Raw genomic sequence first — 27,514 nt, forward strand, 5'->3', positions numbered from 1 at the left:
TCGGTGAAACCAAGCATCCTTCTCTGTCTTACTGCGGTGCCTTCATTGTGCTGCCCAACCCTTCAACACCATGGGGGCCATGCAGCTAAAACTGCCTTCTTTACTTTCCCCCCTCAGCGATCTTTATGCTCTAGCGAGGTAAGTTTTAAAAAGACAAAACTAGTTTTGCAAAGTGAGATAATCCAGAACCTTGCTTGGCAAGGTTCTGCCTCCTCCTTCTGCTCCTCCCCCAAGAGCCCCAACTAAATTAGGCTGGGAAGGGCTGATTTGAAGGCTGGGAAGGGGCAAACGGGTCTGCTTCATTATTTGCCAGATCTTCAGAATCTGCCATTCTGGTTGTGGCAGTGAGTGGGTCTGAGCTGATCAAATAAATAAAGCCTCGCCTAGGGTGATATAGGCACCCAAGGTCACCCTGAAAGTCACAGCCAGGTTTCCTGTCATCCCAGGAGCAGGCTCAGAGTAGGGCCTCCTAGGAAGGAGGGCAACGGGGTCCCGAAAGCAGTCCCAGGTATGTCAGGTGCCTCCGGTGTGCTTCTCAGCTTGCTTGAGCAGGCAGATTCCAGAGTCCCTCTCGAAACACCTGTCCTATTTCAAGAGACACCCAGGTATTCCTCCAGCAGGTGGCGCCCTTGCCTAAGCTCCAGAGCCCCGAGGCGCCCACGGTAGGCCGAGCGGGAGGAGCCCCTCGATTGGGGCTGGGGGGAGGAGGCTTCCCGGTTTTCCTTTCCGGGAATACAAATGAACGGGAAGAATCTTTCAGGAACAACGGGCTGCAATCCGGCGTTGGACAATAGAAGGCTCCAGTTAGCGGGGGGGGGGGGCGGCAAACCTATTGAGATGACCCCTCCGCCCAGAATCGCTGCCCCCACAAGACGCTTTCCCGCGCCGCGGAGCCCGCCGGGCCCTCTTTCTCCCCCCCCCCTTGCCGGCAGCAGATCCGGGGTCTGCCTCCGTCCCCCCCCCCTGTTTGGCAGAGGCGCTGGGGCCGCGGTGGAGCGGCTCCGCCCGGAGTGTCCCGATTCCCGGCTGTGCGGGGTCCGACGCCCCCTCTCCGTCGGGTAGAAGCAGGCGGCTCCGCAGCGGTTCGGAGGGCGGGCGGCCGTCCTCGTCCCGCCCCGCCCGGCGGGCTGCCCGTCTCAGCTCCCTCCCTCGGCGGCCTGGAAGAGGTGGGCGGTCCGGGCGGCGGGCAGAGGCGCTCGCTCGACGGAGGACGCGGCGCGGGCCGGACGGAGGTGCGCAGGGCCGGGGCGCGAAGGTCGGGCGGCCGTCAGGCGGGCGCGGGGCCGAGAGGACGGACCGCCGCGGGCAATCTCCGCTGCTGCGTTCCGCCGGGCCGAGGCCGGTTCGCTCGGACGGCACCGGATCCGCCGGGCGGGGAAGCGGCGCTGCCGGCGCGTCGCCTCTCTCTCTCCGCGGACGGCCGGGCGCTGTCGCTGCCTCGGCCGGCCTCTCCCGGTGGTCCCGTTGGGGTCGGCCTGGAGGGACTAGGGAAGCCAAGCTGGGCAGGCGGACGGCAGATGCCCCGGAGCTCCCCCGCGCACCTGCCCCGGCTCTGCCCCGACGCCCAGCCCGCCCGGCTGCCCTGGTCAGGGGAGGCCCCGCTGCCTTGCGGAGAGCTCCGCCGAAGGGCCCGGTTGTCAGCCCCGAGGGGCGTCTCGGGCGGGGCTTTTCGCGCTCTGCTCTCGCCATCCGACTTTTCCCGGGCTGCGCGTTGGGCGATCCTGCCGGGCGGCGCTTCGCTGCAGCTCCGGGAGATTCGTCTCCCCACGTCGGGTTGGTGTTGCTCCCTCCAGGGGTGGGAGGGGGCTTCGTGATACGGCCTTGGTTTTAAAAGAATTGCTTTTGCTTTTATCCAGCCAGGAGGCGATAGGAGCGCTTGACGCCAAGTGCCTCCGGTGGGACCGCCCCGTGGCAAGGAGGCTGGCTCCCCCCGCGGCCGCTGCTTTGTCAGCCGGCCGGAGCCCTGGTCGGCTGGCCGTGGCTGCCCAGACAGAAGCAGAAGCAATTGTGGGTGTCGCCTTTCCTCCGCCTTCCTTTTAAAACCGCCTTGTTCATTCAGAGGAATGACTTCTAGGGTGTTAACGAGCATGGTAAGCGTTACGCTTATTTTAGTGCATGGCACCTACCGTAGTAGGAGGTTGGACGCAGCGCTGGCTTGTCTGACCCTTTTGCTCTCTGCCTTGGCCTCCCCCCGCCCCCCCCCCGCCAAAGAGGGTGGGGTCTCCTGTGCCTAATGGCGCCACAGAAAAGCCAGGAAAGGGAGGTTGGGGCCAGGCAGCTTCGCCTTCAGCAGGGAGGGCAAACGGTGTTTGCTGCTGCACTGCCCGGTTGGGTATGGGAAGCCCCCTCCCTTTCTGATCTGATCCAGCTTCTCCCTTTCTCTCACCACGCCTGCAAGGGGGGGGGCGCCTGCCCACTCGGCTGTGATTCATGGGTTTTGGAGTACAGAGTTCGCTGTGCCCTGGACTTGCACCTTGGTGTGCCACCCATTTCTCTCCTTTGCGACCCAGCTCCTCCTCCTCTGGTGGTGGGGAAGGAGACTCTGGGGCTGGGGGCTGGACACCAGGTGGCTCAGCAGCACCTGGCTGTGGATGTAGTACATCGGCCCACGGGGAGGTAGGTTGTGAGGGGACTACTGCACTAGAGGCCCAAAATCTTGTGTGGCAAAAATATGAGGGAGGCCGAAGCTGGCTCAGTTCACATGTTGCAGGAAATTTCTAAAAAAAAAAAAAAGCTTGTTCAGGTTGTTTGTTGTGCCGTGCTAGGAAGGGAGAATCAACTGGTTTAAATTTGGTTCTACGTCATCATTATAGACCCCAGAACTTCTCCGCCTTCGGTGCCAACCCAGTGCAGGTTTTGGCACATCTTCAGCCCCCCCACCCCACCCCAGAGTTTCTGGAAGAGGCTGAGCTGCTGCCGGGGGAGGCAGGCCATGGGGTTCCCTCGCTCTCACCTTTCCCTCACAGAACTTCCTTCTCACAACGTTTGTGAAAATGACTAAACGTAATTCAAGAAAATGCTGGGACGCCATGAAAGTGGAGACTTGACCCCCTCCTCCGACTGCCAGATGACCCGTGTGTAGTGAATGTGCAGAGAAGAGTTTGAGGAGGGACCTCAGGTCCAAAGGACCCAGCATGTCAAGAGTGTGTATGGGGCCACACCTGGATCCCTAGAAGCAAGGAATGTGCAAACTGGCCAGAAAGCAGAAGCAGCTGGTAAGGCCTGGCAGTCAGAAAAGGAGGCTCATGTGGCAAGGAGAGAACCTGCAGCTGCTGGCAGAAAGGTTGAAAAGAAGAGATTTTAAAGGAGGAGATGTTTGAATGAAAGGAAAAGGAATACACAACAGAATCATTTGCTTGCGACAAGCGAGGAGAATTGCAAAGAAAGCGCTGAACTTCCGAAGTCCTTCAGGCACTCCTGTTCATATAAATCCGGCATGCCCCTCACATTCCCACCAGGTGGACAGAGGGAAATGGGCAGGGTCCTCCTTTTAAAATGCTCGCAAAGGGACGCCTGCAAAATGGCACTGAGAGATGAGAATCAGTGTCGGTCGAGGAAACCAGTGGAGTCGTCACCAGGTCTGAAAAGACAATTAGATATTTTGACCCTGATAAAGCCTCTGTTGGAGAAAAGTATTTGCTCAGTCTCAGAAAATGAGGTTAGATTCCAAAAAGGTAATCATTTATGGAACAGCCACAGTGGACTTTGTGAAGTGAGGGCTGCAGCCAGTGTCCACCACTCATTTCCTAGCAGGCTAATCTCTGTTTACAGGCAAAATCTGTTTAGCCTGAAAATCCTGCTGCTGGATCCACCAGCTGTAGCTGGACTAACCAGAAGCCAAGGTTACAGTGGATATACACTTGTATGAATAAAATTCAGAAAGGACAACAAGTAGAGATCTCTGAAAGTACAAAACAGGATGAGAGCAAAAACTGGAATAAATGTGGGGAAACAGATACTTTCTAAGAGTCTATACCCCTTGACAAGCAGAATGACTGACCTCTAAAAAGCCATAAAACAACTCATGTGGCTGGTTCTTTGTAGATTTGAAACCTGGGTCTTTGACTAAGCGAAAGGAAGGAAACGGGAGGGCATTTGGATGTGGCCTAGAGCAATGGAAGGATATGACTGAATAGGAGACGGAATCCAAGAGGAATTGGGGAAAGTGTAGAAAGAGAAGGAAAAGAAGAGGACGTGTTGTGGGTCAACTTCATTTGAAGACTGGCAGGAAAAGTGACTGGATTGTGATTGCATAAAATGGGGAAACTGGGCGGGCTAGCTGGGCACTGCCAGAGCAAGGGACAGAGGAGAGAACAAGGCTCTGCCTCATTCTCCCAAAAGAATGGAAAGATAATTGAGAAAGGAGGAAAGGAAGGCATTGTGTAATGCCAAGAGCTGGGCAAAGGCAGCCAGAGGAGAGGCGAGAAAGAATGGTAGAGGAAAGAGTAACAATTGGGGATAGACTAGAGGTGTGTGCAGGAGTGCTGCAAGGGAGAAGGGTAGTCGAAGTCCCACGAAGGCCAAGTTGCATTTCCCCTGTCAGAGGAGAGCTGCTCTGCATGGGAGCCATTTCAGGCCCTGCAAAATGGTGTCTGTGCTGAAGGGAACCCCCTGTGGAGAAAGGCTTGGCTTGGCTCCAATCGCAGGCTGGGACACAAACCAGCGATTGTCTTTCAAAACTGAAGCTGCCTGTCGAGATTTCTGTGCGGCTCCCAGTTGTAGCTCAGCCTGAGCCTGGTCATGGCTTCTCGCAAAGATTGCTGGCTTGCTTTCCTTGGTTTGGGGGGGGGGGGGAGTTCGACTTGGATTGTGAACTGTTTTGTTTTGGAGGTTCTTCAGCAAAACTGCAGCAGACCTAAAGGGGAAACGAAGAGACAATGCAGCTGTTAGACGTGAATGAAGCTTGTTGGTCCTTGAGAACGAAACGGAGCTTCCATTCTGGGCCCAAAGCCCAGGAAGCTCTGCAAACCGATGGTATTTTGTGGGCTCCTGCCGCTCCACAAATGAGTCCAGGTCCCCCTTCGTGGTGAATTTCAGGGACCCTCTCTGCCACTCTAGATGAGGATTGGTTTGTGTAGGACATCTTGAGAGGATTGCAGGAGAACAGAATGCACCTCCGGCTTCTCTGCCTTATCTGGTTTGGACTCCTTTAAGGATGGGCTGGAACAGTCTGCTCCAGAAGGAGTTGGGAGGAGACCAGTCCTGCCTGGGCAGCCTCCTCCTGGCCTGCTGCTTTTGCATGAGGAGCACAAGATCAGCCTGTGTCCAACCCTTCTTTGGGAGAGGATGGAGCCAGTTCCTGGAGGGGGTTTGTGAGGGCCACACCAGACCATGCAGGTTTGTGCCCAGCAGGCCTTGGCTCTGGCTACCGAGTGTCTGGTCCCAGAAACAGACACACACACACCTGCCAACACCATGGCTGTGATAGAAAAGCTCCCCTGAGATCCAGCCTGGGAGACTCACCAGCCATTCAGCCCAGCCTTGGCACCCGCTAGCAGCTCCTCCCCCTCCCTTCCACAAGGCGCCCCTTTGCCCCTGGCATTGGGGGCTCCATTTCAGGCAAGGAAGGGGCCCCTTTCACAAAACCCACCCTCCCTTTACCATCTGAAGGGTGTCATCTGCCCTCTCAGCTTTATCTCTGCTGATGGGAGGGGGGCTGTTTCTAGAGGGCGGGAATGAGGAAGAATGCCCTGGTTTGACTTCCCTTCCAATCTGCTCCCCTCCCTGGGCGGTTGGACCTGGAGAACCCCCCTCTCCTGTCCCGTCCTGTGGGTGGGCGCCTGCCAAGGCCCACCTGTCCGGAGTGCCCCTTCCCACAAGGGAGGATAAAGAGGATGATTGCCCGAGCTTGGAGACAATCGGAGTGGGCAGTCGGGCCGCTGGCTGCACGCAGAGGGAGGCTGTTCAGCCGGGCAGGCGGCCATTGGGCGGCTATGTGGGAGAGCGAGCGAGGCAGCCCGATGACAGCGCCGAGGGCGACCGAGGATTTACTGCCCCGAGCGAGGTTACCTCTGGCCTCGGATTGGCGTGCCCGGCACAAAGGCTCCAGCTCAGAAGGCTGCCCCATGTGGCGGGCGGGGGCTCCGGAGCTCAGGTGCCCTTTTCTTTGCTCCTGGGTGCCAAAAGGTCCGGGAGTGACTCCTTAGCCGAGAGGGCCGAACTAGCTGCTGCTCCTGGGAAGGCCGTCCGAGGGAGGCAGCAGCTGGACACCGCCTCTGCGGGCCTGGCTCTGTTTCCCCAGGCAGCCGCTCTCGGGCAGGCGAAGCAGCTCCATGGAGAGAGCAGTGGAACCGACCAGAGCGGCCAGGGAAGGAGTCTGCTCTTAATTTTGGCTCCAAACAGGCATCTGAAGCAGCCTTGAGCCTGTAGAGGAAAAGGTTAAAAGCAACATGCTTGGATCAAGTATCACTGAGCTTGGAAACGCTTCAGAATTGGAGTCCCAGCTTTCTTTAGGAGGGCAGGAGCTGTGCCGGGAGAAAAGGGGTGTGTGTGTGTCTGGAATCTGCATCTTTCCTCTTTTTAGGGATGCCACAAAGTGGCCTGGCTGGGGGTACCTAATTGGGGGAGCTTCAGGTCAGTAAAAATGTGATCATAAGTAACTTCCAGCTGGCCACTGAACTCAGTGAAACTGGCCTATGAGATTCATAACCCATCCCGGACAAGCTTCCCACCGGTGGAAGCAAGATGGGCATCCATATTACTAATGTGCAGGAAGGAAGAGAAAACTGGGCTTGTGCAAAGAGCTTAAGGGGTGGTGTGGAACCACAGGCTGCACCTGGAATGAGCCAGGTGCCCTAGCATGGGCATGAGGTTAAGGATTTGGGTTTATATGCTGATAGAACTGTTATCTTTTAAGGGCATGTCTCTGCACCAATTACAGCATAGAATCAAAACACCGTTAAGCCTCCAAAATCAATGAAAAATGATAACATGTTAAGAGGTGGCAAATCATCTGATATCAGTAGAATCTTTTCAAATAGCATTTAGCTGGTTATTCCAAAATTATAGGCCAGACATGTCAAACACAAGGCCCGCGCACCAGAAACAGCCCGCAAAGTGGTTTCATGTAGCCTGCAAAGCCATCCTGGAAACAGTGAGGGAACAGTCCCCACTGCCTTGGCCCTGGCCAGCCAGGAGCCAATGTACAATTTTGTGGTGGCCATCTATGCTGAAACGCATTCAGTCTTAGCTCACAAGGCCATCTGGAAACACCGAGGAACCAGCCCGTCGTGTCGGCCCTGCCTCCTGGGTGCATGCTGGGGAGGTGTCATCCTTTGTGAGGAATGAAGAAATGCACCATCGCCTACTTCACATATCTGGCTTGATGGGCTCCAGGGGAGGGGTTTTGGCAGGCAGCGGGGCACTGTCCTCACAGCGCCGAGAGGCTGAGCTGGGCGGTGCGAATCTAAAAAAGAAGTGCGATGCCACCCAGCCCCCAGCCTGCCCGGTTTCGGCAGGCAGCGGGGCGCTCTCCTCACAGCGTTGAGAGGTGAGCCGGGTAGCGCGAATCCAAAAAGAAGCAAGAGGCCGCCCAGCCCCCAGCCTGCCCGGTTTTGGCAGGCAGCAGGGCGCTCTCCTCACAGCGTTGAGAGGTGAGCCGGGTAGCGCGAATCCAAAAAGAAGCAAGAGGCCGCCCAGCCCCCAGCCTGCCCGGTTTTGGCAGGCAGCAGGGCGCTCTCCTCACAGCGCCAAGAGCTGAGCCCGGTGGCGCAAAACTGATGAGAAGTGCAATGCTGCCTAGCCCCCAGCCTGCCCAGTTTCAGCAGGCAGCAAGGTGCAAAGCTGGCGAGCTTCACACCGCCCGGCTCAACCTCTTGGCTCTGTGAGGAGAGTGCCCCGCTGCCTGCTGAAACGGCAGGCTGGGGGCTGAGCAGCATCATGCTTTTTGGATTTGCGCCACTTGGTTCAGCCTCTTGGTGCTGTGAAGAAAGCGCCCAGCTGTCTGCCAAAACCGAGTAGGCTGGAGGCTGGGCAGCGTCGCACTTCTTTTTGGATTCACGCTGCCTGCCTCAGCCTCTTGGTGCTGTGAGGAGAGCGCCTCGCTGCCTGCTGAGACCGGGCAGGTTGGGGGCTGGGCAGGTTGGGCAGGTAATGTTGACTCTCACACTGCTCATGGCATCCCCTCCTTCAAAGCCCACCGAGCCAGATATGTGAAATAGGTGAGAGCCATGTGCTGGCCACTTCCAGGTGATGGTGCATTTCTTCCTTCCTCACGAAGGGTGACACCTCCCCAGCCTGTTTTTCTCCCTCCCTCATCTCAAATATTTTCCCACCACTCTGTCCTTAGGAAGGAAGGAAAAAAGGAGAGGGAGGGTCTGAGGGAAATCCTGCCTTAGTCCTGCCCTGCTGCCCTTTCACCATCCCCTTGCCCCCTCCTCCTGGCCGATCCTGGGAGTCTCCCATCCTATTGCTAAGGAAGCTTTGGATACAAAGCTGAGTCTCCTCCCATGGAGAGGGAATGGGCCTCCCTCTGACTTTGCCCTCCTACCCATTATGAGCAACCTGACTAAGGAGACCAAGCATAGCAGCAGCAGCCTTGAAGAGGTAAGTGTAGCTGGGTGCCCCCTTTGGGAAGTGGGGCTGAGCATGGTGCCGCGGATGCTCGAGGGCCAGGCTGGGTTTTTAACCTCTGCTGCTCAGGGCTCTGGGCAGCCCAAACCACCATCCAGTCCCTCCCCCGCATGGTCTGAGAAGAACAGTGAGGCTCCTCCAGTGGACCATGCCTTGGCACTTGCCCTGGTCCTACCCCCTTCTGCCAGAGACCCTCAGATCTGTCCCACTCCTGCCCAGGCCCTCACAGGCACCCTTGAAGCTAATGATGTAGAGCTGGCCACGTCCATCCAGTAGGCCACACCCACTCCATCCACGCCCACCCAGCAGGCTGCACCCACCCTGGCCACACCCCCCCCCCGAGGGAAACCACAATGCTGATGTGGCCCTCAATGAAATTGAGTTTGACACCTCTGTTATAGGGCCACGTTGTGTGGTGAGTCCACCAGTCTCTTTGCTAGACTCAGCTACATACCGTTTCTTATAACCCAGCTCCAAAATCTGTTCTAATAATCTGTGGATTCCATGGATTCCAGAGGATATGGGATCTGTCCAGGTGTGATTAGATGTAGGCCTTGTTTCCTGGCTGTCTTTTCTGATAATTCCTAGAAGCTGGACTGCTGAAGTGAGTTGTGAATATGTGGAATAAACAAATGGGATTCATCTGAAAGTGGCTTGAAGGTCCATGAGGAAGCGCAGAGCTGAGAAAAGCTAGTGGACATCATTTCCTGCCAATGGCCCACCTGGGTCTCCATCCCCCTTATCAAGCTGAAGCTCGGGGTCCAAGGTGGTCTAGAGCCCAGCCTCCGTACAAGCAGGAGAAGATTCCCAGTGGCAAGCCCTGATATGGGGAGTGGGGCTGAGCTGTGCCCCAAACTGAGCAGGGTCAAAGGGGCAGCCTTGTCCATTGCTAGCCTTGGAAGCACCTAGTCAAGGGTCTGTGGGGCTTGCTAGCTTGGAATCCAGGACGTGGACCAGCTTTTGGGGCTGGGAAACTGGTGGGGGAACTGCTCATTGGGAATTGAAGTGTGGCAAGCCTGGCAGAAAAGCAGAATTCCTAACCTGAGTCTAGGAAGGAGGCAGCAGCTGGTGAAGGAGCAGGGCTTGGGCAGAGAGCAGGTGGTCTAGCTCTTTGGGCTGGTTAAGTCATACGGGGGAATGGAGCCTGGATTTATTGTCCATTTTCTGCAAGGCCGGGAGGCCTGTGCACAATTAGTAAACTCTCCCCCAAGCCCAGCCTGGCACTACTAATAAGTTCTCCAGAAAAGGCATGTTTAGGGATGTAAAATTTCAGCATTAGGACATCAGCTGCATTTGGGAAATCAAGCATCAGGTGCCAAAGGGAAGTTTCCTGGCTCTGAGCCGGAAGCTGAGGTAGCAGCAAGAAGGGAGGGTCAGATTAACACTGGTCTGCACTTAGGAACCAACAATATACATCAAAATGGGGGCTTTCAGAGTGTTGCAAGGATGGGATGGTAGTCTCTTCAGACAGGAGTCAATCAAAAGCAAAGTATTTGTTGCCAACAGATGAACTGAAATATTAATGAAAGGCAGTGGAGCAACTGATGCAAAACACCATGAAAAACAGGCCCGGAGTTGAAGAGATAGGAAGCGCAGCACCTCCTGGGCTTTGCCTGGCACCCGGCTGACACAAACAGCACTTAGGCGGCGGCTGCCCTACCAGCCAGGCAGCCTGTAGGAGAGCATTCCAGAGTGGGGCGGCTGCTTGCCTCTCCTCCCGCTGCTGCTTCCTGTAGCTGGAGGATCAAAGCGGGAGTTGGGAAGCAGGGAGCCCCCCCCCCCGCTATGCTGAAGGCAGGAGGAAGGGAGGGCACTGCTGCCAGGGCCCATAGAAAGAGGGGGCTGTCCTTGAGCTCCACCTGTATCGCCCAGCCACTTGTCTGGACACCTTCGGACAGCTAGGAAGTTCAGAAAGGCTTTTCCCTGGGCAAGGTCATCGCCTCACTTCTTCCTCTCTGCTTTTTTCACAGCTGTGGTCTGTGGGAATTATGAAGTCCTCTCCCAATGGTTTCTGGCAGCGGCAGCAGGACCGGGTGACCCCCCCCAAGCTGGCAACACAGGAGAGCCCAAAGAACCTTCCGAATGCCAAGGCCGGGTCTTATGGAGTCACCATCCGGGTCCAAGGGATCGATGGCCATCCCTACCTCGTGCTCAACAACACTGAGGGATGTTTGTCAGCAAATCTCTTGGGGTCTGAAAATGGCCAGCAGGTTGCAGCTGATCAGCCAGCACCAGATTCTACTTTTCCTGCCATTGGACGAGTCAAGAACAGCCAGGAAGGAAGGCCCATCGGCGGGCTTTGGGATAATGCACCACCCTGCTGGATTAAAAGCCTGAAGCAGGCCAGCAGGGAGGAGGGGAAGAAAACAGCCTCACCTTTAAAAGGTGAGATTTCCCAGGCCTCCAATTTGCTGAACTTCCAGAAATATCCAGAGCTGCTTCAACCCTATAATCCTGCAAACAGCATCTTGAATCCGAAGGACCTTCAGCCTCGCCTGCTTGGCAAATCCCAGTCTCTTGAGGATGAAGGGAAATTGGGTTCCAGGCCGTGGAACTCATCTTTGAAGGTAGCACTGGATGACTCAGCCCCCCAGTTTGCAGAACTGGCTAAATCAAAAGTGAAAGTAGACTTGGCCAAGCCCAACCAGAACCAGCAGCAGCTGGAAAGCCCCCAGGTTGCCGACCGTCCTGGTGGAAGGCAGGAACCACTCTCTCCTGGGGCTGGATCTTCACCTACTGCGAGTTCCTCTGCCTGCTCAGGTCCTAGGAGGTGCAGACCAGACCTCCTGCCTTTCCGCCAGCCGGACTCAGCAGGAGCAGCCCTGAATGGCTCCCAGAAATCTACATCTTCATCCACTACTCCAACTTCTGCTGTCTCCACAACCAGATTTTTTCTAGATGACCAAGAATACGCCATCTATGCCGACCATGTAAACCGGCATGAAAACCGGCGTTATATCCCATTTTTGCCTGGAACTGGCCGTGATATTGATACTGGCTCCATTCCTACAGTTGAAGAGCTGATTGAAAAGTTTGACAGGAAAGTTTGTCCCCAAAGAAGGGGAAGATTAGGGTTCAGGACTCGAACTCTTCCAGAGAATCATAGGCGATCCAAGAGTGTAGACAGCGCCCTGTTTCATGCACCGCATTCTGATTGCATCGGTGACTTCACCAATACCTTGGGAAGGTCGTCCGAGCATTTGGTCCAATCCTCCCAAGTTTGTTTGCAGAAGCCGCTGTCTCCAGAGAAGAAGGCAGCCTCTCTTGGGGATCAGATGGCCCCTTGGGCGGCAGGCAAGCTCCAAACAACCCCAGGAATGAGAGATTCTCCCAGCAGCCACTTTAGTTCCTTGCAGCATCTTAGACGTGATCAAATGGACCCAGAGAGTTTGCCTTCTAAGTCTTCCACTCTTCCAAGGCAGTGTAAAAAAAGAGACCATAAAACTCCGGCCTCCACTCTCTTGTTACCAAACAGCACTGTGAGTCAGAATCAGTCGATGGAAACTTTTGCTTCTGGTTCGAAAAATGCTCAGGTAACTTGGGGTGATGGATGGCTGCTTCAGTGTGTTCAGAGGCCATTCAGCTCCCATGGTGCAGTGTTGACCAGAGGGACAGAAGGGGCAGCGATCCCTGGGGAAGGGGGGCTGCTGGGTGGACAAATGGGCAGAGTTGAGTGGAATGACTTCTGGTTTCAAGGCAGAGGGATTGGCAGCTAGCGGGTATTGGAATGAACAGCTCTGGGTAGTTTGCATCACAAAGCCACTTTGCAATTAAAAAAAATAGATCGTTTTTATTCCCTGTCTTCACACACAGCATTCTCTCCACCGCCTGGCCTGTTTTCTCAGAAATAACTAGAAATGGGAGGTGGTCTCATTCGGGCTTTTGCCTCAAAGGGTGCCACGTTGCCTCCCACATCCAAGGGTTGGTATCCAGGCCTCTCTGCAACTCTTCAGAGCTGCTCGCAGCTGAAGGGTAGCACAACCTGTGTCAGCCCAATTGGAAACGAGAATCTTTCCTGCTAAGGCATCCGTTTCATCCTGAGTTTTGTGTTTCAGGTGACACCTGACCTGCTCAAGGGCCAGCAGGAACTCGCACAGCAAAGCAATGAAGAGACAGCCAAGCAGATTCTCTACCACTATCTCCAGGAAGGGTCAGTGGGCTTGCATGAGGCCCTGCTTATGGCATGGTATTTAGCACTTAGTCTTGCTTGGGCCCTGCATCACTTGGTTTCCCCAAGGTGAAGGTCCACGCTGATTAATTCGTACAAGGACTCCCTGCAGCCAATGCCTTTCTGCAAGCAGGTAGACCCTGCAGGCAGCTGGAGGATCCAGGGTTTTTGGCTTTCTGACCATTTGAGCAAACTTTGGGTCTCTTTTCACGTTTTAGTACCAGCGAAAACGAGGATGCAACCAAGAGGAAAGTCAACTTGGTATTTGAGAAAATCCAGACCCTGAAGTCCAGAGCAGCTGGGAGTCCCCAGGTGACTGACCCCAAGGAAAGAGCCTCCTGTCTCCCAGGACTGCCTGTTCTGGGAGGGGAAGGGGCAGGAGGGCAGCCCTTTCCCAGAGCTCAGTAGAGAGGCTGCTGGTGAAGCGTCTTTGTCATCATGTGGACAGGATCGGTTTTTTTGCAAGCAGTGCTGCCAGTTGGCTCTTCCCCCTCCCCTCAAGCAACAAATGTGTCTTGTGGCTTCTCACACACAACTCACTTTTGCTGCTCTTCTGCCTTTTGCTGCTTTCTTTTGAAAAGTCCCCCAAGGTCCCTCCCGAAGGCCTTATGAGGCAGCTTTCATTGCCTCGTGGGGAGTTGAGATGTTTAGAACAAATGAATCTTGTTTAACTGCAGACATCTGATGCTTCAGTGGAAGTCAACGTGTTAGTGGGAGAGAAAAAGCGGTTGATAAAGGAGGTTTCTGAGCTACAGAGGAAGCTGGACTTGGAATTCAAGGTAGCCCCCCCCACTTCCTGTCGGTCACTAATCCTGCACACAAGAACAGAGAATGTGGGTTTTTAAGAATGGCTCAGCCACACAGGTATTGGAGAACAGTTCGGCTTCCAGCCTTAGGAGACCTGCTGGCTGTTAGAGCAGGCTGAGTTGGGGCAGTCATTGGATCCAGGTCCATTCCATGCTGAAGATAGGCTGTGGTCCTTGCCCCAAACACCCCCTAGTCTTTGCTTCCCCCTGGAGCCTTCAGAAGGAACAAAGGGAGATGCCTTGCACCAGATACATGGCCCATTTGCCATTTCCCAGAAATACTGGAGTCTTTAGAAAGGTGCAAGGAGACTTAATAGATTCTTTTTATTTTTCCCAAAATTTGCTGTTTTAGAATCAGCAGAACTTCAAAGCTGAAAGGCAGACAATGGAAGCAGAGCTTCAGAAGCTTCGGCAACAGCTTAAAGAAAATATGGAGGAGAAAGACACTTTCAGGAGGCAGCTGAAGGAAAGTGAGAAAGACCTTAGAGAAAACCTGGAGGAGTGAGTTTTGCTATGAGTGTTGATTATAATAGTAAAGTCTAATACAAACTAAATAGAAAGAAAAAAGAATATTGTTCTTTCTACAACAATATTTGAATGAGCTAAAGCAGCGGCCCTCAACCTTTTGGGCACCAGGGACCAGTTTTGTGGAGAGAGGTTTTTCCATGACCTGGAAGGAGACGTGGCTTCATGGGCTGATTGCATCCCACGGAGGGGGCTTCATTTGTTTGTGCGGACCGGTTTCTGGCATGTCGCAGACGGGGGGTGGAGACCCCTGAATTAAAGATTATACAAGTAAAAGGAAGGAATATAAAGTTGGTTTATTTGATCAAGGTTAACATAAGATATGTTGCTATTTCTGGCAGCCCTTTATGAGACTTCTGCTGACACCAGAAGTGAAAAGATAATGATTTATGGATTTGTCCCTGGAGACAGGACCAGATATGGGATGAAGAGATAAATGTTTGTAATCTTAGAGGGTCTGAGAGTCACTAAATTTGTTTCTACTTATGATGAAAGTTATTTATTTATATATATTTTTCTTTATTTATTATATTTGAATTTTTTCTTTCTTCTCTCTTGTCTTTTATCCTGTACTATTTATTCTTTCTTTCTACCCATTTGCTTCATTTGTAAATTTCCTTTTGCCCCTTTGGCTGCTGCAAACTCTTTCCACCAAAGTGTGCCTTCCTGAAGCTTTTGAGGGCTTGTTATGACTGACATGGATTCCAGCTGGCAGACCAAAGAAGGCATATCAAAAATGCTTCTTTTCTTCCTCCCTTTGAGGCTTTTCCAAGTGAAAATGGAACGGGAGCAGCATCAGAGAGAGATCCGAGACTTGCAGGATCAGCTTTCCGAGATGCATGATGAACTGGACACTGCGAAGCGCATGGAGGACAGCGCAAAGGATTTACTCGTAGAGGTGAGATCCTTTTCCTGCCTGAAAGGACCCTGTGCTGGAGCAGAAAAACATGGCAGGCAGAAGGGCAGGAATTTGGAGCCTGGCCACAACCTTCTGAACAGGGGCCCCCTTTCTCCTCCTCCATTGCCGTGTTCAGGAATTGATGCAAGTGAAGCAGGAGCTGCAGGAGCTGCAGGAGCTCAGAGACCAGCAAGAAGAGGCCCTGAAGAGACGCGAGCGGGAGCTGATGGCCTTGAAGAGTGTCTTGAAGGTAGAGATGGCTAACCAAGATCGAGAGATGGGCCACCTCAAGGAGCAGCACATCCGGGAGCTCCAGAGCTTGGGAGACAGTCTGGCCAAAGCTACAGAGGTCAGTGAGGTGCCCAGCAGAGCCCACGGCTTCCCCAGTTCAGTCCTACTGCCCCCCCAGCCCTCCCCCCAGGCCACGTCCTCTGCCTGAACCTTCTCCCTCGCCCGGCAGGAGAAATGCCAGGGACAGCCCAAGATGGCGGCTTTCCTTCTCCTGCACGAACCAACTGTTTTGTGCTCAAGTTATTATTGCCACAATTTCAGAAGGCTCCGCGGGAGGGTTGGGCACTGGAAATAAAAGCAGGGATTTTAATCACTCACTTTTTTACTCTCCTATCCATTTTTTGCTTGTTTGGAAGACAGATTTTTCCCCATTTTCTAAACAGTCCTTGAGACAATCTGTTAATTGTCTTTAATTGGGTAAGTTATGCTTTTAAATCCTCACTCTGAACGGTCTAAGCTGCTCTTTTGGATTCACTCTGTTGTATGTATGCCGCACTTTATTTCAGCCAGCCAAAAATGTAGTGGTGGTCCTGCCACTGTCTGGGTTCACACTGTCCAGCAGGTTTGGTCAGCAGGATGCCCATTTGGGAATCCTTCTTAGGATGCCCTTCTTCCTTTCTCCTTGTTCTGCCCCCACAGTAAAAGCAAAAACAGTGACCTCTGCAGTCTTGGGGACCAGGCAGGGAAGGGAGTCAGGCCCTGATGGACTTGACCTGTACCCCCCCCCAAGGTCTGTTGCATTTTGCTCTGGTTCTGGGCTGCCCAGGATGGCTTTCCTGTGTTGCCGGAGGCTGGGCATGAGAGGCCTCTCCGGGTCAAGGTCAGATGCCGGGAGACTATGGGTCAGAGAATTTGCCTGGCCCTTATTGGGAATGGCAACTAATGTGTGTCCGATTGGCTACGTTGATTGTGCAAAGTTGGTTTGCCCTCCTCCTTTTTGCAACTCTGTTTTGGGGTGCTGTTGTTTTCCAGGGCCACCAGTCACTTGGTTGGGTGTCAGAGGCTTGGACAACTCGGCTCTTCTGGCCAGCGCTCAAAGTTCAATTACCTTCTCCTAGCACTAGGTCTCTTTGTGGTTCTCCCTTGAGTAGGAAGAGGGGACAGAAATTGAACTCTCTTAAAGAATTTCATTAGGAGGGAGCAGCTGGGCATGCCTGAATGGTACTTTTCAGGGAGAAAATTAAAAGATGGCTTAAAGGTGATGGCGGCTGCAAGTGATGATTAGCTGTAACTCATTAACCATGTGGGGCCGGAGGTGGGTTTGCCTTGTGAGGAAGAAGGGGCTGAAGCAGCTCAGCTCTGCTCCTGGCCAATCTGGCCACCTGACAGCCAGGACAAGAGGAGGAGGTCTTTCCCTGGGGGATTGACCACTAGCCTTGCCTGGTCTCCTAGGTGCCTCTTTTCCACCTGGACACTGAAGGAGAGCAGGAACAGCCTGACTTCTGAGCAGGGCCCCAATGCAGCTGCCCTCTGTCTCTCCTGTGTGGTGCTCTTTCTTCCATTCTTTATTTAAATGTTCACAACTAGTTTTTCCAGTGAAAAGCACAGGAGCCATGCCCTAATCTAGAATGCCAAAGAAAATAACAATTCAAAAACAGGCATCAAAGTATAAACATAGAAGCAGGTTAAAAAACATCAGGATTAAGCAATGCAGGAGATACCTCTAAGACAGCAAAATGCTTGGAAATTTTTTCTCTAGATTTTTCCAACTCCAGAGCAGCAGAAGCAGTGGCCGACGTCATGAAGGAGCACAAGGTGCCACCCCCTCCCCCCAAAATGAGCCCAGTCTAAGGCTGAGGGGGCCATTCCTCCTCATTACACAACCTTGCACGGAATTATTCTGAGGCACAACTGACATTCAAGGCCAGTCGGACTGGCTCTTGAAGCACCTTGTTTGCATTTTCTGGGTTCTTGATATTCTCTGAGCATATCTGGCTCTGTGAACAGGTGATTCTGGCCTTGGTTTCTAGGAATCTCGCCCAGCCAGTTCGGTGGCTCTGATGCAGGCTGTGTGTTGACAAGACTAATCACAGTTTAACCCTTGGAATAGTCACTGTGAATTGCATTGCCGTGAGCGAGATGAATGCAAATAAACACAGAAATCATCTGGGTTCTGCTCTGCCTTTTAATGTGCTCAGAACATCCTGGACCAGGCGCTTTGGTGCCCTTGGCTAATCTGGCCAGTGCTGCTTCCTGGGGTTTGGGAAACCGTGTCCTGCTCTACTGTAGCATTGAGAGCTGCAGTCCTTAATAACACGTGAAAAGTGCCGTATCACTTGTTAATGAAAACTAGGTCTACATTCTCTCATTTTCAGTGAGCACTTTATGGCTAGCCAGAAAAAGGGTTGCTCCTGTTTAGCTTTATTGCACTGTTCCTGTGCCTGCAGACCAGATTTAAATCTTCAACCTCAGCTCACTTCCCACACAAGATGCCCATTGCATTTATCCTCTGGTCCATTTTGGCTATAAGGCTTAGCAACCTAGAAAGCTGGACAATATCTTGACCTGCAACCCCATGTCTGCACCTCCTCCGGGAGAAGCATCCTTGCTATTTATTCTAACTACCTGTTAGTGAATGCCCCACCTGGCTGATTTCTTCCTCTTTGCTGAAGATGGCTCAAGGAAGTCATTCCAGAGGTAACAAGAACAGTGGAAGCGCTGCTTCTAATTTTGCCTGACTTAAGCCACTGTCCAGTGGCTCTTGCTGTGGCTGGTCAAGAAGACCAGCCATCTAGCGGCTAAAGACCCTTCCCAAACCTTATGGCAAGACCTTCTCCTAAAGCTGGTGGACAATTGGAAGCAGGCAGCTGAGAGAGGAGGCAGTTCCTCTGGTCTTACAGTCACTGGCCTCCTCTCTGACTCTCCTCCTTCTATTCCAGACCTTAAACGAGCATTTAAGTAGCCATCCTCTTCAAGAGGCCTCTTTCTTTGCAGTCTGAGACAGTCATAGGCTGCCTGCCACATGAGGCCCTAAGAACCAGCCAGTCTCCTTTGACTGCTCCCTCCCCAACCCTGCTGGCATTTCAGGGCAAGGAGGAAGTCAAATGGAGACACCCCCCCCCCAACCACCCTACATCTCAGGTGAGGGTCAGCCGGTTTCAGCACTGCATCTTTCTGATTCGAGTAACGGGTTGTCTTCCTAGAAAATTGGCACCCTGTCCGGTGCAAAGGCTGAAGCTGAGAAGGAGCAAAGGAGCCAAGAAGACCGCGTGGCTGGGATAGCTGAGCAAAACAGGCAGCTGAGGAAAACCCTGGGGCAGCTGGAGAAGAAGCAGCAAGGGCTGGAGCTGGAGCTGGAGGATTTGAGTGGAAGCAAGGAGGAAGCCGAGGAAAGGCTGAGGAGATGCATGGTGAGTCTCAGGGTGTGAAGCAAGCAGAGGAGAAGGAGGGCAAACTCCTTGGCTTGGGTGTCATTTTCTTTATTGCATCACTAGTAGCCCAACTACTATTGAGGTTCACTCGAAAACCGTAGGAGCAGGGAAGAAGATGAAGCTGCTATCTCCTCCCAAACTTCTAGCTGTCCGAGAGACCTCAGATAGCTGCCCAGTGTCCCAATTCCACCAGTGTCCATTCCTGAAAGGGACCGTCCAGGGCACCCTTGGGTGTCTTCTGGCATTCTCTGTGGGCCTTGGAGGAGGGCCTGGAGAGGGGCTCATCTGGGTGGCTTCAGCCTGACAGGTCTTAACCTTCTGTCCACTTGGTTGTAAATCCTGGCCTGTGACTGGGGCTCAAAGGGCCAGAGAATTTGAAGCCTTCAAATCCAGGTTCCTGAGGTGGCGTGGGGTGGGCTGTAGGCAGCAGCTGCTCTGGTTTATTCAAGCAGAGCCGAGTTTTTGTTTTATTGTGACACTGTTTTTATTGTTTTGTTATTGTTTAATATATTGGTTTTATTGTTACTGTGAACTGTCTAGATTTGCTTAATATCTGCAGACAAATGAATCTTTTGATTCAGTCAATCTTTCACTCTGGCAGAGAGAGATGCAGTCTTTGGTCCACGCCAAGGAGGAAGCCCACCAGCTGGCCTCAGCCAAGGTGTCTTTGGAAGCCCAGCTGGAGGATGCCCAGGTGAGAAGGAGGGTTTAAAGGGGAGGTGAAAAATGGCCTCCCAGAAAGGCTTCGGTAGTGCTGTACGGAGCAGCTGTGTGCAATACCATCTCGGTAGCTTTTAATGCCTGGCAGTTTTCTAAATTGTTGTTGTTGCTGGGTCTGTATGCTAATGTTCTCTCAAAGGGGCCTGTTCCTGAGTCTGTTTGTCTTGAGGACTAATCAAGAGCATTAGCCTCTTTCTCTTAATTGCTGTCAAATTGTAGGGTGCAGCAGAGGCCAAGAGGCTTGCCTGTGCTTTCCCCACTTCCTTGTGCCTCTGCCACCTGCTTCTTGTGTGGTTGGAGCCACAGTAGGCAACATAAGTGTATTCCACTTTCTGGCCACCCTTCCTGGTGCCTTTGCCTTCCTCCTGCTAGCAAATTTTAGGTGGCTGCTGCAGAATTTGGATCTCATTTTTCATTTTAAAGATTATTGATTTTTTTTAACTCTTCTGCATTGAGGCAATTCAGTTAATGATACATGTGGAACATCTGCACAAAGGGCCCCGTTTACTCATGTATTTATTTCCCACCTCTATTATTTCTACAAATAACTTGAGGCAGAGAACATATCCAACACAACTTCCTCCTCCTATTTTCCCCACAACAGCAACCCTGTGGGGTGGGTTGGCCTGAGGGGGAGGGACTGGCTCATAATCACCCAGTCGGATTTCGTACCTAAGGTGGGACTTGAATTCACGGTCTCTAGCCTGATGCCTTAACCACTAGGCTGCCCTGCCTCTGCAGTAGCCTGTCCTGGGGGTGAGCTGAAGGCACCGGTGGGAACAGAGCAGAAAAGAGGCAGCCAGGACAGAGTTGTGCCCTGGTTATGTGGGGGAAGCCTGAGGACCCAGCCTTGAACCTGCCGTTGCAGCGAGCCAGTGATGGTGCTCTGCCCCTGGCCCCTCAATTTCTCTGGGGCCTCAGCCTACACAGCCACATCTCCCTCCCTCCCTCCCTCCCTCCCTCCCTCCCTCCGCAGAAGCATCTCAGTCGGCTGAGCCAGGAGCAGCAGCAGCTAATGGGTTGTCTGGAAGATGAAGCTTCCCAAAAAGATCAGCTACAGAAGACAAAACGTGAACTGGAGAATGAGCGGCAGCAGCTGGATAGAACGGTGGAAACGCTGCAGAAGGAGGTAAGCTGCCCATCTTTCCAGAGACTTTGGGCCTTCTGGGTGACATTAAAATCTCTACATTTCAACTGTCAGCCACCAAAGTTTCAGAGGAGGCTTACTCAGCACACAAACACACTTTGCAAACAGCTCTCAAGGAGGGCAGCATCTTCTGATATTCAAATAATGGTCAGCCAGAGTCACTGCAGAAATGCCTGGAAATCCCTTACAGATATTTACAGAAAACAAATGGCGACATGCTCTTCAGGTTACGGCATTTTAACAGTAAAAAAGCTTCCCATTGGATTCACATCCTTCCCCATCGAGGTCTGTAGAGGGGAAAGAGCACAACCACGATCCAAATACTGTTGTTATTTCTAATTAAGACATCAGCAAGTCTTGCTTGCCAGTTTAGCCTAACCTAGGAGAAAGAGTGTCTTCCAGTAGGGTTTGGGGCACCTGCCTTTGCCCCTCCTTGGAAATCTTTTCTCTTGAATAGATGGTGGAAATCATTAAAGTGTCCCAGGAATCAACCCAGCAGCTCCAGAAGCAGCTTGATGAGTACAAGGAGAAGAACCAGCAGCAGCTGGTAGATTCACAGCAGCAGCTGAAGGACAAAACCCTGGAGCTAGAAAAGGCCTACCAGGCAATCCTCAAAATGCAAGAGCAGGTACTGACCACTGACCTCCTCTTATTTGTAAACCTTCCTGCCTGCCTGCAATCAAACATCAATTGTATCATGTAACCAAAAGCATCAATTAAACTCCACCTAAAGTAGAAATAACTGAAACAAAACAGCCCAGCAGAAACTAGTTGTAGATAAAATAGATGGGTTCTCTTGATAAATAGCTAACGATACCCAAAGTGAGGCTGAATCCCAGTTGTGTTGTTAACATCAGCAAGCATTCCTCACTCCACTTGTCCTGCTTTAGGGGACACCCTTGGCCTTTACAAGACTCAGGATACCAGCAAAAACCATGCCAGGACCTGTTAGCCTAGGGTCCAGCTGTCCTTGCTGAAGGTCAGCCCAGCTGGTGCTTGTGAATAGTCCAGAGTCAGGCCAAGAGGAGGCCTTTGTGTCTGCCTGAGTTGTAACACTCCCAGTACTGGGGACAAGCAAAGCAAGCTGGAAAAAGCCTGGAACAAGCAAGTAGGAGTTATAGGCTGGCTGTTAAAATAAACAGAAGGGGCTCTTAAGAAATGTCAGTTGAAGATGGAAACATCAGGAAGCAGATTATACAAAGCAAATAAAGTTGCCATTTCTTCCGAAGCTTTGTCTTCCCTTGAGCCATCAGCTGGGTGAGGGGCCAAGGAAGCTCGGGGTCCTTTGTCCTGACTCTGGCATCCCTTCTGGTGGCCTTGTGTTGCACTGCTGTCCCCTTGTGGCTGGAAAAAGACTGCACATGCTCTCTGAAAGTTCAGTGCTCACAAATGAACTTGCACTCTGGAATGGGCCGACCAGCTGGATGAGACCCCTGGGCCACATGGCCCAGTGGTCTGTCCTCAGGATGGCCACCAACTGCCTACGGAAGACCCCCAGTCTCCCAGCTGTTGCCTTGTGGAGGCAGCCATGTTGCCATTCCGGCTAAGAGCCCTTGATCCCCAGGACTGCTCTGGATCGGTCCAACTCATTTTTTAAACCAGCCAAGCTGGGAATCAGCACCACATCTCATGGACCTTCACAGACTTGAGTCTAGCTGAGATGGAAGAAATCTCTAGGATTTGGGTTTGCAAAATGCAGAATTATTTCCTTTGCCTCTAGATCTATCTATCTACAGAACATATGGGTGAGAGGTTTATGGGAGACATTTCTTTGACTTTTAGGTACGTTTTATGGAAGATGAATTACAACGTCACAAAAAAGCCCAAAAAGAAGCCCTCACAAAGACTCAACTTCTGGAAGACACTGTGAAGAACTTGGAATATGAACTGGAAACTAAAAGCCACTTGAAAGAAGACCGGGCAAGACAGGCCAAGATACTGCAGGTAGAAATGAACCGTATTTGAGGAGGCAGACTGAGATGGAGAAACATGATTGTTTTGCTGTGCAAAGATGAGTGTCCACTCAGTGTCCCACCTGCAAAATCCTGAAGGGCATCTGAGACAGCCTCCTCCCTGTCTCATGCAGCATCCCTTCATCTGTGAGCCCCCCCCCCCCCGTTTGTTCTGGGCTGCCCCTGGATCCAGCTTCAGAGGGGGCAGGACTGAATAGGACACCCAGCTGGTGTGGCTGGTGGTTGCAAGGCAGACAGGTCCTTGGCAGGTCCTTCTCTTGCCAGGTCTTTCAATGGAAACATACTAAACTGTCCCCAGTGTGCTTATGGATGAAGCTTGTGGGGCTCTGAGCCAAGCAAGCCTGCCCCTCTCCATTTGCTGCTGGTGTAAAAAGGAGCTCAAGTGTTCACAATGTGCTCACCTGTGGAAGGTGTGGTTTCCCACGGCCCTTTAGGTCAGGGGCCTCTAGAGAAGCCCTCCAGAGGAGAGTGCTTGGGCTCACAGCCCTTCAGATGGGCAGGGCATCTTCCCAGGTGCTTGGAGCTGCTTTCAGGTGTGCCAGACTGGAAGGGCTCCCTGGAAAGCCCAGGGTGGGGGTGGGCTGAGCAGCTGCTCCTCTTCTCCCCCTTCTTCCGTTTGGCCAGGTCACGTTTCAAGGCCTTCTTGTGTTGTGGGTGCCGCAGGTGTTGAGTGGGCCAATGTTTTTCCCCTCAGGACAAAATATCCCAGCTGGAGTTGGAGCTCGAAGAAGAACGAAGCAATTCCGGCATCCTGTCTGGGAGGATTAGCAGGGACCGAGAGCAGGTAGGCCTTTGCCCAGCTCAGGTGGCAGCTGCCAGCTCTGGGAAGCAGGCTGGCCCTCCCCATAATGGGGCTTTGCCAGCCCCCCTCCCCAGCAGCCAGCCCAGCTGGGTTCCTGGAGATAGTCCGGCCCCTGCAGTGACCTTTGTCACTTAAGGTGACCTCTTTCCACTGCAGCCTGTCTGAGACCAGCAGGGGGCGTCTCCTCCTGGCAAGCTCTGGCAAGAGGCTTCCTTTGGAAACACCATAAACCTCAGCTGACTAACCAGCTTAAATTGCTTAAATTAGGCAAAATACAGTTCCTCTTCAAGGAACTCCCCGTTTCCTGCACACAGGACAAAGCCTGCCTTGTCCTCGGTCCGGGCTTGGATGCAGGGATTCCTGAAGACTATTTCAGGTCTACTAAACATTCATATCAGCGGAATAGCAGCTCTGTTATTGGCCTTTATCCCTGCTGATTAAGCTGCCAGCTGGCCAGGAACAAGGCCCAGCTTTTCTCAGCGGCCTGGATGGGCTGCTGAAGGGAACAGAGCACATATGTCACATAACTGCAGGTGTTGCCACTGTTGCAGCCTAATTTAGATTGCCTCTCTTGCCTTTCCAAGTGCATTTTTACTGCCTGGGCTCTTAGCCTGGACTACTGGCAGGTATGATTCTTCCCTGCTCTGACTGACTTGTTCACTTACTGTGTTTGTTTTTCTCTCTTCTCTTTTTCTTTCTCTTTGTTTGACTGAAGATTGAGCAAATGAGGAGTGATCTCCTTCAGGAAAGGACAGCCAAGCAAGAGCTGGAGGGCAACAAGACCACCTTGGAAAGGCAGGTCAGGCATCAACATGATCTTTGCTCTGCTCTGGGACTGCAGCTCTCCCCCAGCCTCGCCCAGCACCCTCCGCGTCCACTGCCAGCTTTCTCCTGAGAGGCCAAAGGGGCCACCTCTTGCCATGCACCCCAGCCCCTCTGGCTACCCAGCGTCCAGCACATTTCCCCTGCCTGCACCTAAGTGCCCGCAGACTCCCCTTCCGCTTTCAAGCCTTCAGAGCCCCGTTGGCTTTCCAGAGGACAAATCTCTTGGCGCACCAGCCGGCCATGGAGGCATCACTTAGCGATCCCTGCGAAGTCCAGAGGCTGCTTGGGCATCTGCTGCCCAGTGGAGTCAGCCGGGGTGCTGCCTCTCCTCCCTTCTGGAGTAGCAGCTTCTGCTCTGTGCTGGACTGGAAAGGCAACTCTTCTGCCCTCCGTCCATGTCCCATGCGCTAGTTATAACTTGGGGCAGGGGGCAGGGGTCCTCCTTGAATCTCCTGTTTGGGGATGGCCAGTTTTCTGGCTCCTCGGCTGCCAGATGCCTCTGCTGATGGATTGGGGTGATTCCTCCTCCAGAACAAAGAGCTGAGAGGCCGGATCCTCCATCTGGAAGGTTCTCGCAAGCCCAACAAGGAAGGCCTCCTGGCCCAGATGGAAACCCGCCTCCTGGAGCTGGAGGAGCAGCTGGAGAGTGAGGAAAGGTACGAGGAGGCCCCTCCCAAAGTCCCCCCCCCGGGGCTCTTCTCCAGCCCCATTGCTTTGTTCCGTGGGTCATAAGTTGCCTGTGGGTCCACTTGACTCTGGGGGGCTTCTGGGATTTTTGGTGTTGCTGACCACAGACAGAAGACTGATCCTGGAGTTTCCTTGTGGCCTCCCATCCAGGAAATAGCTTAGTTAGCCACACAGAGTTCTTGGAATGGGCCAAATAAAATTGTTAAATTGAAAAAATAATCAGCAGTGCTCTCCAGTGAGGCAGATCTGAAGGGGAAAGGGCCATTTGGAGTGCCTTGATCTGCCCCTCCTTCTATCACAATATCTTTCCCCGAAGCCCAGAGGAGGAGACTGCTGTGCCAAGACAGTACCGGCAATATGTTCCCCTCCCTCCACAGCACCCCCCCTTCCAATCTGGCCCAACCCACTTGGCTGCAATCAGTCTAGCAGGCAGAAGAGAGCGGGTGACAGTTGGGGGGAGGATGAGAGCAGGGAAGCATCTGGAGAGCTGGGGGGGGGGTGTCTTCATCTGGTGCATGGCTTCTTGTCCCCCTCCCCTTCTCCCTGGCCTTCCTAGGGACCGAGGTCACCTCCAGTTGACCAATCGCCGACTGGAGAGGACAGTGAAGGAGCTCCTGATGCAAGTGGATGACGAGCACCTCTCCCTGACAGACCAGAAGGACCAGGTAAGCAGGGAAGCACCCCAGGGGCTGCCCCCACATCGCCCCTTGGAGGCCACCGAGGAGCCTCCATCCGATTCCAGGAGGTCCTCTCCTCGCTTTACAGCTCAGCTTGCGCTTGAAGGCCATGAAGCGGCAGGTGGAGGAAGCCGAGGAAGAAATAGACAGGCTGGAGAACAGCAAGAAGAAGCTTCAGAGGGATCTGGAAGACCAAGTGGACCTTAACAACCAGCTGCAAGGACAGCTGGCCACCATCCGGCAGGACCTCAGGTGGGGAAGGGGGCCCAGCCGGCCTTGGGCAGCCTCGAGAGCTGCCAGTTTCCCTTGGGCCCCACCTCCCTCCTTTGCTGTCTTCATCTAAACAGACCCATGTTGCATTGACAGCCAGCCTCTCCCCCCCCCCGAGCCCGTCAGCCACCCTTCCTGCTGCTCAGCCTGGATTCTCCCCAGACATGGATCGGTTTGCTCTTCCCAAAGGGTTTCCGGGTTGCTCTTAAATATCCAGAAATGGGGGCTGTGTTGCCAGATTCATCTTGTTTCATAGGAGAAAATACACCTGCCCCAAACCTGGTGTACTCTGCAGGTCCTTGAAAGACTCGGCATATTTTGGCTGCATCCACCATGGCTGTTTTATCGGCTTTGCCAATTAGATCAAAATCTACATGTGGCACAGCAGCAGCCCAGGAGGTTGCAGGCTGTTTCTCAGTGGGTAAACGTTTCCTTCCACAGACGCCAGAAGACTTCCAGTAAGCTGCTGAGTGACTTTGACTGTGAGGACGATGGCTTCAGCACCGATGTGGAGAGCCTTTTTGATGCCCCCCTGGGGTTGACGTCTTTCAAGCACAGCAACAGCAAAGCCAAGAGGGACGCCAGCCAGCCTTAATGGCCGAGAGTCAAGGCTGTACGGAATCAAGACACCGCCGGCTGCAGGAATCATAGCATCAGGTGACCTTGACTCCTTTTTCTGAGACAGGCCATGTTCAGATTTATTTCAGAAATAAACATTTGTGAACAAAAAGGAGCTGGCCTTTCAGTTCACAGATTCAGGACTTCAGGACTTCCAGCTCTGAGCACCTCACTGACACCAGACTGCTCCTAAGCCAAGGTCTTCTTTTGGAAGCTGTTTCTAACGAGGGGAGGGAGGAAGGGTGTCACCTTGTTACTAGAGCAGAGGAAGGAATATACAAAGCAGGAGATAAGGATGTACATATTTTTTAATCAAGAGTTTTTGGAACTCTTGCAACATTTTTGTATAATTTCATGTTTCCATCAATAGCGCAGAAATCTATATTAAGTGTCATATCATCCATTAGCTTTAAAACCCTATTGCAGTAAATGTCATTTGTTCAGCAAACATGTTTATGGGCTGGCTGAAGGAGAGCAGCATGACCTTCGGAAGTTGAAAAAAGCAGGACATTCTACAACACCCAGAGCTGTTTCTGCTCAGGAAACCTGTTCCCTGTTCCCTGTCTCTGCTCCCTCACTCCGACTTCCAGGGATTGGATCCATCGGGAGACAGTTGACATATCCTGATCTTGCACACTTTAGAAAAAAGACCTTTACTCTGATGTGAATTCCCTCGGCCTTGGCAGGACGTGCAACAATCACTCTGTTGGGTTTCTCTTCTCTTGCTCAAGAGCAGCTCCCTTGTCCCGAGGCCCAGCACCCCAAGGACCCTGAGCCTTGGCGGCAAGGAGCAGCCTCAGGTGCAGAGAAGCAGGGCTGAACTTGCCTGCTAGAGCCAAGGCTGCCGTTTGGGTTCAGAGCTGAAACAGCTGCTTTGCTATTCAAGGATGGCGAGACCTGCTCCTCTGGTAGGTTATAAAGGACTCTCTGAGAAGCATATCGGAAAAGGCACTTCTGTTTTCTTGTCTTCTAGTTTTAATTGTATTACCTGTAAACGGCATTTGGAAGAACGTACCAGTATTTCCAAAAGTTTCTACTGCAATCGCATTTTTATCCTTTCACCAAATCTTTGCTCTGTTGGGACAATCTTTAATGAAGAAATAATAGTATCAGTAGCTCTGAAATTGTTCTCTTCTATAACTTCATTAAAGTGTTCAATTCAAAA

General features: G+C 52.7%; 1 protein-coding gene across 10 annotated transcripts; it reads left to right on the plus strand.

Moving 5' to 3' along the window:
• On the plus strand, positions 1-27,514 carry CGNL1 (cingulin like 1). 10 transcript variants are annotated; one of them, XM_039339980.1, is made up of 20 exons: positions 983-1,232; positions 1,857-2,090; positions 10,542-12,104; positions 12,627-12,757; positions 12,958-13,051; positions 13,417-13,518; positions 13,898-14,046; positions 14,833-14,968; positions 15,105-15,317; positions 18,403-18,609; positions 19,232-19,324; positions 20,327-20,479; positions 20,955-21,125; positions 22,280-22,441; positions 23,165-23,254; positions 23,988-24,071; positions 24,629-24,753; positions 25,341-25,449; positions 25,550-25,713; positions 26,173-27,514. In XM_039339980.1, exons 2-20 carry the CDS (start codon positions 2,064-2,066, stop codon positions 26,324-26,326), a joined length of 3,927 nt encoding a protein of 1,308 aa, XP_039195914.1. In that variant the 5' UTR covers positions 983-1,232; positions 1,857-2,063; the 3' UTR covers positions 26,327-27,514. The 10 variants fall into 10 exon arrangements, with proteins under 10 accessions (XP_039195923.1, XP_039195921.1, XP_039195914.1 ...); XM_039339983.1 differs by having other exon boundaries at positions 1,861-2,090; XM_039339981.1 differs by lacking the exon at positions 983-1,232 and adding an exon at positions 1,242-1,773.

The sequence above is a fragment of the Crotalus tigris genome, unplaced genomic scaffold (genome assembly GCF_016545835.1).
Source record: "Crotalus tigris isolate CLP2741 ecotype Arizona unplaced genomic scaffold, ASM1654583v1 scf7180000017741.1442986301:2390832, whole genome shotgun sequence".
In the NCBI taxonomy this organism is placed as follows: domain Eukaryota; kingdom Metazoa; phylum Chordata; class Lepidosauria; order Squamata; family Viperidae; genus Crotalus; species Crotalus tigris.